Genomic DNA, 12,468 nt, shown 5'->3' on the forward strand with positions numbered 1-12,468 from the left:
CAGTACCAGACTTTACTAAACCTACAGATAAGATTCACTACAGTAGATGTTTATGTGAAAATGCTGTTGACAAATTTAAGGAACTGATTCCATCTTTTATTTCAGAGCCATGTACCAACACAGAGGAAGGCAGTTATTTCAATGTTACTCCAGCACAAGTGGACTATCTTGTTAATAGTACTGGTGCTTCACTTGGAACAATACTTGATACTGTTGCTCCTCTGAAAAAGAAACTAGTGAGTCAGAGGAAGTTAACTCCATGGTACAATTCACAAATCCGTAGCTTAAAGCAGAAATCACGTAAGTTGGAAAGGAGGTGGCGTTCCACCAATTTAGATGAATATTGCCTAGCCTGGAAAGATAGTTTAATAATATATAAAAAAGCCCTGCGTAAAGCTAGAACTTCATATTACTCCTCATTAATAGAGGCAAATAAGAACAACCCTAGGTTTCTTTTCAGCACTGAAGCCAGGCTGACGAGTCATAGCTCGGTTGACCCTAGTATTCCCTCAACTCTCAGCAGCAATGACTTCATGAATTTCTTTACAAATAAAATCATAACTATTAGAGAAAAAATTGATCAGATCCTCCCTGCATACAGCATGGACTGTACAACAACTCTAGATCCACGCTCGTACTTAGGCTGCTTCCTCCCCGTAGATCATTCTGAATCAATTTCAGTAATTAATTCCTCTAAACCATCAACATGTCTCTTAGATCCCATCCCGACTAGACTCCTCAAGGATGTCTTACCTTTGATCAGCACGTCCATATTAGATCAGATCAATCTGTCTTTACAAACAGGCTACGTACCACAGGCTTTTAAGGTTGCTGTAGTCAAGCCCCTACTCAAAAAGCCTACTCTGGACTCAGGGGTCTTAGCGAATTATAGACCAATATCCAATCTGCCCTTTATCTCTAAAATCCTTGAAAAGATAGTTTCTTGTCATGGTTCCAGCCTCGTTGCTGCTGGTGCTTCCTCCCGTGCTTTTATTTTGGCGGTTTCCTGTTTCCCTTTCCCGTTCTGGTCACATGCACTCACCTGATTGGTCACACCTGGCTTTCCCCTGGAGTATAAATACCGGCCTGCTCACCTGTTTCCCCTGCCAGATAGTCTGTTTTCAACGCCTGAACACTATCCAGCATTTATCTTGGACTGACTCTTTTGGATTTCTTGGACTCTGCCTGATCTGGACCCCGTCTCTTGCCTGACCCCCTGGTGCTGTGAGTTCTGTCTTTCCCCCCCTGCTCACGGTACCAAACCTGTACCTGGACCTGCCTGATTCCCTTTCCCGGACCTATCCCCCTTCTACTCTGTCTACCCTGGATTCCCCCTTATTGGACCGGCCTGACCTGACCCTGCTTCCCCTCCGGTTCAGTGAGTTCTCCCTCTGTTCTGTTTCGCTCCCTTGTTGTCCCCTTTCCTGGTCTGTCTGTTTGGACTGCTTTTGTGTTTCGACCTGGATTGTCTTCCGTTGTGGATTTTGCCTGCCGGACTTAACTTTGAACTGCCTGCCTGTGTATGACCCGGATTGCCCTCGACCTCCGAGCTAGCTCTGTGGATACTGTTTGGACTATTGTCTCGTTGTGCTTGTGTGACTCTGGTGTCTCTGTCCATGTGCTCTCTGTCAGTCGGCCATTTTGGTTTTGACGTTGTCTTCCATTTTGCCCATGTGCTCTCTGTTGGTCGGCCATCTTGGTCTTGACGTCACTTCCGGTTTTCACCCAGTCCACCATAATCACCCGACGTCATCTCCGTGCATCTAGTGACTGTTACATCCAATTCATTCATTCACTGTGTTCTGTCACTTCTAAATAAACATTGTTCGCTCAGTTCTGTCCTGTCTGCTCTCTGACCATGGAGTCCATCCGGCAGCTCATGACAGTTTCTAAGCAATTGTACGACCACCTGCGTAGAAATAACTTGTATGAAGATTTCCAGTCAGGATTTAGAGTACATCATAGTACAGAAACAGCACTGGTAAAGGTCACTAATGATCTTCTATTAGCATCAGACAATGGTCTACTCTCTATACTCGTCTTGTTAGATCTTAGTGCTGCATTCACACTATAGATCACAACATTTTATTACACAGACTGGAACATGTCATTGGAATCAAAGGAACAGCACTAGAGTGGTTTAAATCGTATCTATCGGATAGATTTCAGTTTGTACACGTTAATGATGAGTCTTCCATGCACAGCAAAGTCAGCTATGGAGTTCCACAGGGATCTGTGCTTGGACCGATTCTTTTCACTTTATATATGTCCCCTTTAGGCAATATTATTAGGAAACACTCTATAAATTTCCATTGTTATGCAGATGATACCCAGCTATATTTATCTATGAAACCAGGAGAAACTAATCAATTAGTCAAACTTCAGGAATGCTTAAAAGACATAAAGGCCTGGATGACCTCCAATTTCCTTCTCCTAAATCCGGACAAGACAGAGGTTATACTGTTTGGGCCTAAAAATCTCAGAGACACTATGTCTAAACACATTCTCACCATTGATGACTTAGTTCTGGCCTCAAGTAATACTGTAAGAAATCTCGAAGTTATCTTTGATCAGGATATCTCCTTCACTTCATACATCAAAGAAATCTCTAGAACTGCCTTTTTTCACCTAAGAAACATTAAAGTTAAAATTAGGAGCATCCTGTCCCAAAGTGATGCTGAAAAACTAGTCCATGCATTTGTTACTTCCAGACTGGACTATTGTAATTCCTTATTAATGGGATGTCCCAATAACTCATTAAAGAGCCTCCAGTTAATCCAAAATGCTGCAGCCAGAGTTCTGACTGGAATTAGCAAGAGAGATCATATTTCTCCAACGTTAGCTTCTATCCATTGGCTCCCTGTTAAATCCAGAATTGAATTTAAAATTCTTCTCCTAACTTATAAATCCCTTAATAATCAGGCTCCATCTTATCTTAAAGACCTCATAGTTCCATATCTTCCAAGCAGAACTCTCCGTTCTCAGACTGCAGGTTTACTTGTGGTTCCTAGAGTTTCCAAATGTAGAATGGGAGGCAGAGCCTTTAGCTACCAAGCCCCTCTCCTGTGGAACCAGCTCCCAGTTCAGGTTCTGGAGGCAGACACCGTCTCTACATTTAAGACTAGACTTAAAACTTTCCTTTTTTATAAAGCTTATAGTTAGAGATGGATCAGGTGACTCTGAACCATCTCTTAGTTATGCTGATATAGGTTATTCTGCTGGGGGACCTCTACTGATAAACTGAGCTCCTCTCCTCTCTCCTTTCTCTTGTATCAATGCAAATGCCACCATTGCATGTCATTAACTTTGTGTCTTCTCTCTCTTTTAGTTGTGTTTCCTCCTCTCTGTCTCCCTCTCTCTGTACTTTTCTGCAGGTATCCTCGGCCTGGAGCTGTACATCTCCAGAATCCAGTTCATCTGCCCAATGTTCTTGATGCTTGTTGTTGTCTTTCTTGCCTGCTGTTCTTTTCTCTCTTCTCTTTCCACTCACCCCAACCGGTCAAGGCAGATGGCCGCCCACTATGAGCCTGGTTCTGCTGGAGGTTTCTTCCTCTAAAGGGAGTTTTTCCTCTCCACTGTTGCCTAAAGCTTGCTCAAATGGGATTGTTGGGTTTTCTTTATAATTTTTTGTATAAATATTTTCTGTAAGGTCTTAAACCTTACACTGTAAAGTGCCTTGAGATAACTTCTGTTGTAAATTGGCGCTATACAAATAAAATTGAATTGAATTGAATTGAACTTTACCTGCAGCATTTTGGTCATTCTTGTGCCTGAATCATCTTACTCTTTCTTACAACCTGCCAGGTGTTTACCAGAATGATCAATGGCTCCATGACATTTCCCTGCGGACCTCCTGAACGTGACTTCATATTTATATCATAGTTTTTTAAACCCATTTGTTTTTCAGGTAATCGTGGTGAATGTTCTTGTGGCCCTCCTGCTATACTGATGGGCGTCCCTGGCCCTGTGGGCAACTTAGGGTATCCAGGGTTTCCTGGCACCCCAGGGGTCCCAGGGAATAGAGGAGATATAGGGTTACCTGGGGACCAAGGAGAGCATGGACAACAGGTAAATTATAAAACAACAGATCCAAGGTTGTATCAGCAACCTAGAGGTCATTGTTGGTGTATTGGTTTGTTTGCAGGGTCTCGGTGGATTTCCAGGTATCAAAGGGTTTAAAGGACAGAAGGGAGAATTAACTGTCGTGAACACTATGGGTGAGTTTAGCAACTACACATCCTTTTGAACAGATGCAATTGAACTCTTGTAACCACATGTGCTAAAAGACTAATGAGGTCCTTGTTACTAAATCTAATTCCTTTACACGGAATTTTTACAAGCATATACACCAAAGTTGGTAGATTTACTGACTGTACTCTTGAAATATCAAGATTAAAGATAAAATGAGCTACATGTCGCCTAAGATGGACCTAGTTCTACCCTTTATAATGTATCAAAAATATGGGGGCACATAATTTCTGCATCAACCATAAATTATTAGTGAATAAACCCTGAATACTCTTATAGAGGTTGATGTGACAAATGAAAATTAAATTTATTCGATTTTAACCACAATATGATGTCAGTGTGTCACTGGTTCAGCTTGGATTTTTGTCTCCAGGGGACAAGGGAAACCAGGGACAGCCAGGCCCTGCAGGTTCACAAGGATTCCCAGGAAGAGGAGGACTTGATGGGCTCCCTGGACCTCCTGGAGACCTTGGCCCCCAGGTCAGTCTGACAGTGTAGATCAACTCACAGCAGGTGTTAATCTTCAGAACAGATGGTGCAGTAAAAGAGAGTGAGGGTTAAAAAAGTTTCAAACAAAAACAGTCCAGAAACAGTTAAATCTGAGGAAAGAACTCCTACTTTCCTCAATCTAAACCATCTGATGAACTCTTTAGACTGTAAGAAATCAGTGACTTTTCCTTCAGACGAGGGGATTCAAAACCTGGGTACTCCATTGCTTTAAAAGACTTCCTCCATCCTCCTTTCTTGTGTGATAACTTCGAGTTAAATATGAACACAGGGACATGAAACTGTCACTCCTCATAACCGCAGAATCTGTGTTTGTAGGTTTTCTTCAGTACCACAGTGGATCACTGGTTCTTAATGGACTGAGTGATCCATATATATATAGTTGAACATTTATGGCGACACTGCAAACAGGAGCTAACTAACTGTCTCATTAGTATTACATTCCTCGAACACGCTGTTTGTCTTTGTCTGAGCCGTGTGTCTTTGTGTCAGACATAACCATCTTTACATGTTGAACACACTCACTGTTCAGAATTTAACATAAATCAGGAGTTATGTTCATATTCTACCTTTCTTCGATTCCTGACTTGTTGGTCCTTCATATCTTCATCTGTGAATCTGTTTTCCTTTTTTTTCCACAGGGTGAAAGTGCACCCAGCCTACCTGGAGAAAGAGGCTCACAAGGACTTTCAGGACCAAAGGGATTATTAGGACCTGCAGGCCCTCCAGGATTAGGTATAGATGGAGCAATAGGAGAGCGTGGGGAACCTGGAGAAACTGGACCTCCAGGACTCCTTGGCTTTCCAGGGTCAAAGGGGGAAAAGGGTAAGAACAATCCAAAGTGAAATTGGTATTATTACTGTAGTGATGAAAAAACACACTCACTCCTCCGCCTCCTCCTCCACTCCAGGTGACACTCTGCCTTATGTGCCTGGAAATCCTGGCCCCCCTGGGGAGAAAGGAGACACTGGAAATACAGGTATGCACCATCTATGTTCCTGTTCAACTATGTCACTAAAGTAAGGTTCACCTGTCTGCTCACCTCTCTCTCTCTGTCTGGACAGGCTACACAGGACTCCCAGGCCCTTCAGGTTTTCGTGGCATCACTGGACCAGATGGGGCCAAAGGAGACAAAGGGTATTCTGGACTACCTGGACTACCTGGACGACAAGGTACCACAACACACCTGCCACACCTGTACCACAAGACAATAAACAACATGTATTTTTATTCATGTGCTCTTCATCTCCTTTAGGACCTCCAGGTTTTGTTGGGGATATTGGTGATGAAGGACCTGAGGGTTTCAGTTATGATGGAGATCCAGGTACAGTCACCTGCCTGTCATGAAACTCATATTATCATCTTCTGTAGTTTTTTTTCTCAGCTTCTTTCTTTGTATGCTTCAAAACTTCCTTCAGAAACTGTTGTTTTAAGTCGCTTTCACACCTTAATTCTTTTGCTTTGGTCTGAATTAGTTGTTGACTTTGTAACATTGTATTAGTTTCTCCTTCGGTTCGGTTTCATTTCACATTGAGAAAAGTCCAAATGAATCAAAACATGTCACTTCAAACTACATGAGAACGTCCTCTCCGCTTATTGGTCAGATTGTTTCTGCCGCGGGGAATAAAAAGTAAATACAGGAAGAAGGTGAAGTATTGTGGACTACTGTACATTTGTGTGACAGTAGAGAGATGATTTTTAACTATAAATGTTAATGCAGATTGGTCATCCCGTTCATTATTGTTTATTGCGTTATATCGCTTGCAGAGTCATCAGACCTAGTGTCTGTGAGAAACTTGACCTCCTCACGTCTCCACTTTTATCCTCCGTTAATCAGACAGTTTTTGGTGGACAAACAAAAAAGAGAAACTCCACACGCTTCCCAAAGTCCTCAAATCACGCGATTCATAGCGTTTGGTCCCGTTTTGGTTCGGTACGGGTTCTCACCAGGAGGACCGTACCAGAGTTCGCTGGAATGACAGTCAGATGTGAGTTTCGGAGGTCCTGCCTTAGTTGAAGAAGTAAAATCGGGGTTTTCACCATTGAGGCCTGATTTTGACAACACAGGTATGTAGAAGTGAGTCTTAGTTTAAACGAAGAAGATTTCTGGAGTCCATAGAAGAGGATGCTCATTAGACTGTAATTGTGTTATAGTCCAGGAGGTCACACTCATTCATACCTGCCCAAGCTGCCCAATATAACCATAGTCAGACCCAAAGGTGTTCATGACAGAGCTGCAGAGAGGAAGCCACTACTCTCCACAACAACATAACTGCCAGTTTGTAGAGTGTTCGAGGTGGTATAGATGAACCAGAATCTGCTTGATAAATGTTCTATGGACAGATGAGATCATCAATTGAGTTGGCATGTAGCCAGAGAAAGAACAGGCATGGACTGTGTTCTACACAACGAAACCAACAACAAAGTCAGTGGCTGGTTAGTGTAGTGGTAACATCACTGCCTCCCATGTGGGAGACTGGGGTTCAAATCCCAGCTGTGGCTTACCTTAGGCAAGACCTCCTCCCTTGTACCTTGTAATGACTTGTAAGTTGCTTTGGATAAAAGCGTCTACTAAATGTGAAGTTCTTTATGGCTGGTTCCTTCTACTTCCTGGACCTTTGCTGGTTGATGATAACAGACCAATTACCTATATTTTCGGCACAATATAATACCTTTGTTTGCTATATGTGAACATGGGACAATATAAACAGCTGCTCACGTAAATGCTCTGAACTCAGTTTCATTGTGTGAAACTGTTTGTAAACCAGGCTCTCCAGGGTTGCCAGGCTCTCCTGGACTCAGGGGCCTTGCAGGGGACTCCGTTGTTGGGCCCACAGGCCCCATTGGCTTCCCAGGGGCAACAGGATCTCAGGGACATAAAGGAGTCCCAGGAGCCCCCGGCAATGACGGACTACCAGGTGAATTGCTAATGGAAAAAAGTAATATACTGTAGAATGAATGTAGAATGTAAAAAGAACTACCAGCAAGTTATTGTAAAATGTAGTTAAACTACTAGTTTCATGAAGAAGTCCAACTATGTTGATCTGTGTTGAAGCAGTGAAATTAGACTCACTTGCTCTGTAGAAAGAAAATTGCAGTACAACCTAAATTATCTTTTCTTTGTCCAGGTGTCCTAGGTCTAGCTGGGGGCCCTGGAGCAAAGGGCCAGAGAGGCCTGGATGGGGCTGCGGGTGAATCTGGTCCCTCAGGCCCCTCATCTGACCTATGTGATGTTGGAAAACCAGGTCTCATGGGCATTCTTGGTCCCCAGGGACCCATTGGACCCCCAGGTAATCTCTAGCTCCTATAGACGCTCACTTTAAGTTACATCGTTAAAGTGTTGAAGAGTGCTTATTTACTATCAGTATAAAGTCCTGTAGAAAAATAATGTTTCTGTGATGGCATCATATTTCTGTTCAGGTTTTCAAGGGGAGAAAGGTAAAACTGGGGAGGTGGGCGTTCCAGGTTTTGGCCCTATAGGGCCTGTTGGTAGACAAGGCTCTCCAGGTTTTCCAGGGTACCTGGGTCCCCAAGGCCCCCCTGGACCAGCTGGAGATTCAGGACTGCCAGGGCCTGCTGGTCAGAAAGGTGAGCTCCTCCATGTACCCTGCTGTGATTGAATGTTTCTTTAACACAGTTTCAGTTTCCCTGAAATACTCAGTGTTTCAGGTTTGTTGGGGCCCCAGGGCTTTGATGGAGGACAAGGGGCCCCAGGAAAGACGGGGGTCACTGGAGTCCCAGGAATGACAGGGGAGAGAGGGTTTAATGGACAAGATGGAGCTCAAGGATGTGAAGGGCCAAGAGGAGAGAAAGGTAAACACTGAGTTATACTACAGTACTACTATAGTAGTGTACTCCCTATTGCTGTACTACTTACAATACTAATGCAGTACAACTACAGTGTTGTGATTGATTGTCAGATATACAGACGTGGGTGAAATTATTGGCACTCTTCTCTTAAAGAATAAAAAACCCACAAAGGTCACGGAAATAACTTGAAACTAATAAGAAATTACTAAAAATTTACTCATGGAAATCAGACATTGCTTTTGAGTTGTGGAAATACCAGTTCAAGGTACCTCAGCATAAAATCACACCATCAGTCCCTGTGTGAGCCAAGGGGATTTAATGGAAGACGAGCGAGGAGGACTGCACTGATGACAACAAATCATAGAGAGAAAAAAATAGATAATTTATATTGACAAACCACAAAGCTTCTGGGAGAATGTCCTTTGGACGGCAAGTCACATCAGCTCTATGTACATGGACGCAAAAATGAAGCATACAAATGAAGTATCTTAAGGTCTGGGGCTGCTTTGCTCCATCTGGTGCAGGTTACAATGAAATCTCAAGACTTTTAAGGCATTCTGGAGCAAAACGTGTTGCCCAGTGTCAGAAAGCTTGGTCTTTGTCACAGGTCATAGTCCAACAGGATAATGACCCAAAACACAGCTAAAAACATCAAGAATAGCAAAGAAAAAATCATTGGACTATTCTAAAGTGGCCTTCTATGAGTCCAGATCTAAATCACATTGAAAATCTGTGGAAAGAGCTAAAATATGCCGTCTGGAGAAGACATCCTTCAAACCTGAGACAACTGGAGCAGTTTGCTGACGAGGAGTGGAACAAAATACCTGTTGACAGGTGCAGAAGTCTTATTGAGAGTTACAGAAATTGCTTCCTTGCAGTGATTGCCTCAAAAGGTTGTGCTACAAAATATTAAGGGTAATATTGATGGTGCCATCCTTTTTGTCCAGGCCTGTTTGTTTTTTTAAAAAACTTGTGTTAAACCGAAAAGAAATGTCTGATTTTCATGAGTTAATGTTTTATAGATTTGTATTTGTTACTTTTGTCAGTTTCAATTTATTTAAGTGACTTTTGTGGGTTTTTCTTTCTTTAAGGGAAGGGTGCCAATAATTTCATCCATGTCTGTAAATATACTGAGATGGTGTTGAAAATAAATTGAATAAAATCTTTCACATTAAATCTGTCACATGTGAAACATAAAAAGGTGAAAGTTCAGACTCTCACTTCAAATCCGGCAGGCTATAAAGGGCTCCCAGGACCTCCAGGAGAAATCATGGTTATCCCCATTAAAGGAGAGAGGGGAAAACAAGGTTCCCCCGGCATCAACGGCTTTTCTGGACCTCGAGGTCAGATTGACATGACAACTCCAATACCATAGTGTCCATTATCAATCTGTGGTAAAGCAGACTTAAAGCCAGTCAGGTGGAATTGAGTTGAGGCAGGACAAGGCAAAATGTCTCAGGTCAAGTTGTGTCATGTAAGGGCTAAATGAGGCGAGTCTCAGTAAAGTTGAGTTGAGTAACAGTGAGTCAGGTTGTGTTAAGCCGGGTCGTATTAGGTCAAGTCAAGTCAATTCTCAAATGAGCTAAAAATGAAAGGTCTAGAAAGGGTCAGGTATCAATTTAGAACCAGTCATTTCATGTCAGGACAAATCAGAAACAGTTAAGTCAGGTAGAGTTGAGTGTACATGTTTTAGCACTTAGAAGTTTTTGGTTTCAGGCTTTGGAAGGCTCTGAGGAGAAAACAGTTGTGGGTCGATGTAGAAAGCTTAATGCTAACCATGATCAACAGGTGTCAGAACATTGCACGATGCATTGCAGTTTGTGCCTATTCTGACAAATTATAACCAAAGCATTAATGCTGATTAATGTATAAAAACACTGAGTCCAGGTGATGGACTCAGTGTGCGAGGCTATGGCTACTTCTTGCATGTATTATATACCAGTGCTTCCAAAAATTTAGCTGGTTTGGTTTTTGCCTCAACAACAAAATGTGTATGATAACAAAGATCTTCAGCCTGAACCTTTACATAAAATGCTTACTGTCTATTCAGGAAATAAAGGTTTGGTAGGAGTTACAGGTAAGCCAGGGTATCCAGGAATCAATGGCCCCCCAGGCATCATAGGACCCCAAGGGCCTGCTGGGCCTTTTGGCAAACCAGGACATCCAGGAGCAACTGGTCGTCAAGGATCTCCTGGATTCATCGGCTTCCCTGGACAGACCGGAGATCCGGTAAGATGACATGAAACTTTGAGTGTCACAGAGAAGGCGTCTTTATATCTAAGAGAGTGAGAACTAAACCATACCTGAGACTCAAACAGGAAGTATAGCTACCTTTACAGGGTGGGCTGTCCCAGGTCTTCAATACTGAACACACAATCAGTTCAGCAGTTCATGTAGACTCTAAACTGCGTTAAAGCTTAAATTCAGATCCATGTTTGGATTGTAAACCAAACATAAATGGAGAAAATTAAGATTTAATTTTTAATCTGTGGAAAAAGAAATCAAGTTTTGTTTGTTTGTGGTTGCAGGGTGACCTAGGGTGTCCAGGGAAACCTGGAGAACCTGGTCAGCAAGGATTTCTGGGACAGAAAGGTAAGAGGTGAATTCAGCACCAGGACTCAACAAATCTATCTGAAGGAAAAATTTTCATTTGTAAAATACAAAGACAGAAGCTTTAATCTCTGTCAACAGCTGTGCCAGTCATTGAGTAACGTTCTATGTTTCAGGTGATAAAGGAGACTCTCTTGGTTGTCCTGGTGTACCTGGAGACAAGGGGCCTCCTGGAGAGTCTGGGTCCCCAGGTGATCATCTGATTCTGGAGCAGTCTGCAGGAGCCATGTGGTTCCTTGAAATCTGTACATGCTTACAGGAGAAAATCTGTGATAGGCTTTACTTGTTCTGAACAAAATGTTTTGTAATGAAAATGGATGTTGTTTATAGCATCAGTTTCTGTATCAATCAGTAGTTCTTCTCTATCAGGATGTCCTGGACCTCAAGGAGATACTGGAGAACCTGGTTTTATTGGGGCTCCAGGTCAGAGAGGATGCAAAGGAGATGAAGGCCACAAAGGAGATCCCGGTGAACAAGGTAAACAGGCTCAGGATTCTTCATCATTTTATCTTTACTATGTTACATGAAGTCTAAGCCAGAAACTAGGCCATGTAACGTATTACCAACCGAGACCAGTGGCTGTTCAGTCGGTCTGGGAGAGCCAAGTGTTGATTTCCTCTAAATGAGGAGTTAAGCTACCATGAATGACACTCATCATTGTTCACTTGTTGACACTCATTGTTAACAGCCATTATTGATACCAACATTTCTTGGATACAAAGTCCACAATTGAGTCTCATACCCACCCTAACTGTTTCTTTCTGACTGAATTAATTCAGGAGTGATGGGTCCTTCGGGTCCCAGAGGCTGTCCAGGTCATCCAGGTTTTCCTGGTAATGCAGGCACTGATGGTCCCCCAGGACCACAGGGCTGTCCTGGGCTCAAAGGTAAGAACTAAAACTCAGACCTGCAGCCCTGTTAGACTTCCAGTTCCAGGTGGATGTCTGATCTGGATTAAGAAAACAAGATGTGATTTAGATGTGATATATGGATATATATGGAGATATATGGGTGCATATGGAGATAATCAACAGTTGAAGATTCATGGTGCTGAGAAATAGTTACATTTAAATTTAGTTATTTGGCAAATGCTTTAATAAAAAGCAACTTACAAGTGAAGTACAAAGCAAGCAAATGATCTAAGAACTATAAAGTGCTCCAGGACAACAGTTTCACTTTCATGGGCTAAGTGCAACCTTTTTTAAGGAAAAGGTTTGGAAGAGTTCTGTTTTCCGAACCCGAACCTGATGCAGCAGCTACAGGAAGCCAGTGCACAGATCTGAAAAGTGGTGT

General features: G+C 42.6%; 1 protein-coding gene and 1 long non-coding RNA gene across 2 annotated transcripts in view; one reads left to right on the top strand and one right to left on the bottom strand.

Moving 5' to 3' along the window:
• col4a4 (collagen, type IV, alpha 4) overlaps positions 1-12,468 on the top strand; it is a 42,276-nt gene that overhangs the window by 20,177 nt on the left and 9,631 nt on the right. Inside the window, exons 21-37 of the mRNA XM_026366984.1 lie at positions 3,908-4,068; positions 4,145-4,217; positions 4,622-4,728; positions 5,397-5,580; positions 5,666-5,734; positions 5,820-5,927; positions 6,011-6,079; positions 7,524-7,673; positions 7,884-8,045; positions 8,176-8,343; positions 8,425-8,568; positions 9,801-9,908; positions 10,616-10,794; positions 11,094-11,157; positions 11,292-11,366; positions 11,545-11,652; positions 11,955-12,062. Of these exons, the coding sequence (XP_026222769.1) occupies positions 3,908-4,068; positions 4,145-4,217; positions 4,622-4,728; positions 5,397-5,580; positions 5,666-5,734; positions 5,820-5,927; positions 6,011-6,079; positions 7,524-7,673; positions 7,884-8,045; positions 8,176-8,343; positions 8,425-8,568; positions 9,801-9,908; positions 10,616-10,794; positions 11,094-11,157; positions 11,292-11,366; positions 11,545-11,652; positions 11,955-12,062 (2,037 nt within the window). The remainder of the gene's footprint in view (positions 1-3,907; positions 4,069-4,144; positions 4,218-4,621; positions 4,729-5,396; positions 5,581-5,665; positions 5,735-5,819; positions 5,928-6,010; positions 6,080-7,523; positions 7,674-7,883; positions 8,046-8,175; positions 8,344-8,424; positions 8,569-9,800; positions 9,909-10,615; positions 10,795-11,093; positions 11,158-11,291; positions 11,367-11,544; positions 11,653-11,954; positions 12,063-12,468) is intronic.
• LOC113166828 lies at positions 5,452-5,864 on the bottom strand. Its single transcript, XR_003299241.1, has 3 exons — positions 5,786-5,864; positions 5,641-5,704; positions 5,452-5,554 (listed from the first exon to the last, which is right to left on the bottom strand). It is a non-coding gene; the product is annotated as an uncharacterized LOC113166828 (long non-coding RNA).

The sequence above is a fragment of the Anabas testudineus genome, chromosome 13, assembly GCF_900324465.2.
Source record: "Anabas testudineus chromosome 13, fAnaTes1.2, whole genome shotgun sequence".
Classification (NCBI taxonomy): domain Eukaryota; kingdom Metazoa; phylum Chordata; class Actinopteri; order Anabantiformes; family Anabantidae; genus Anabas; species Anabas testudineus.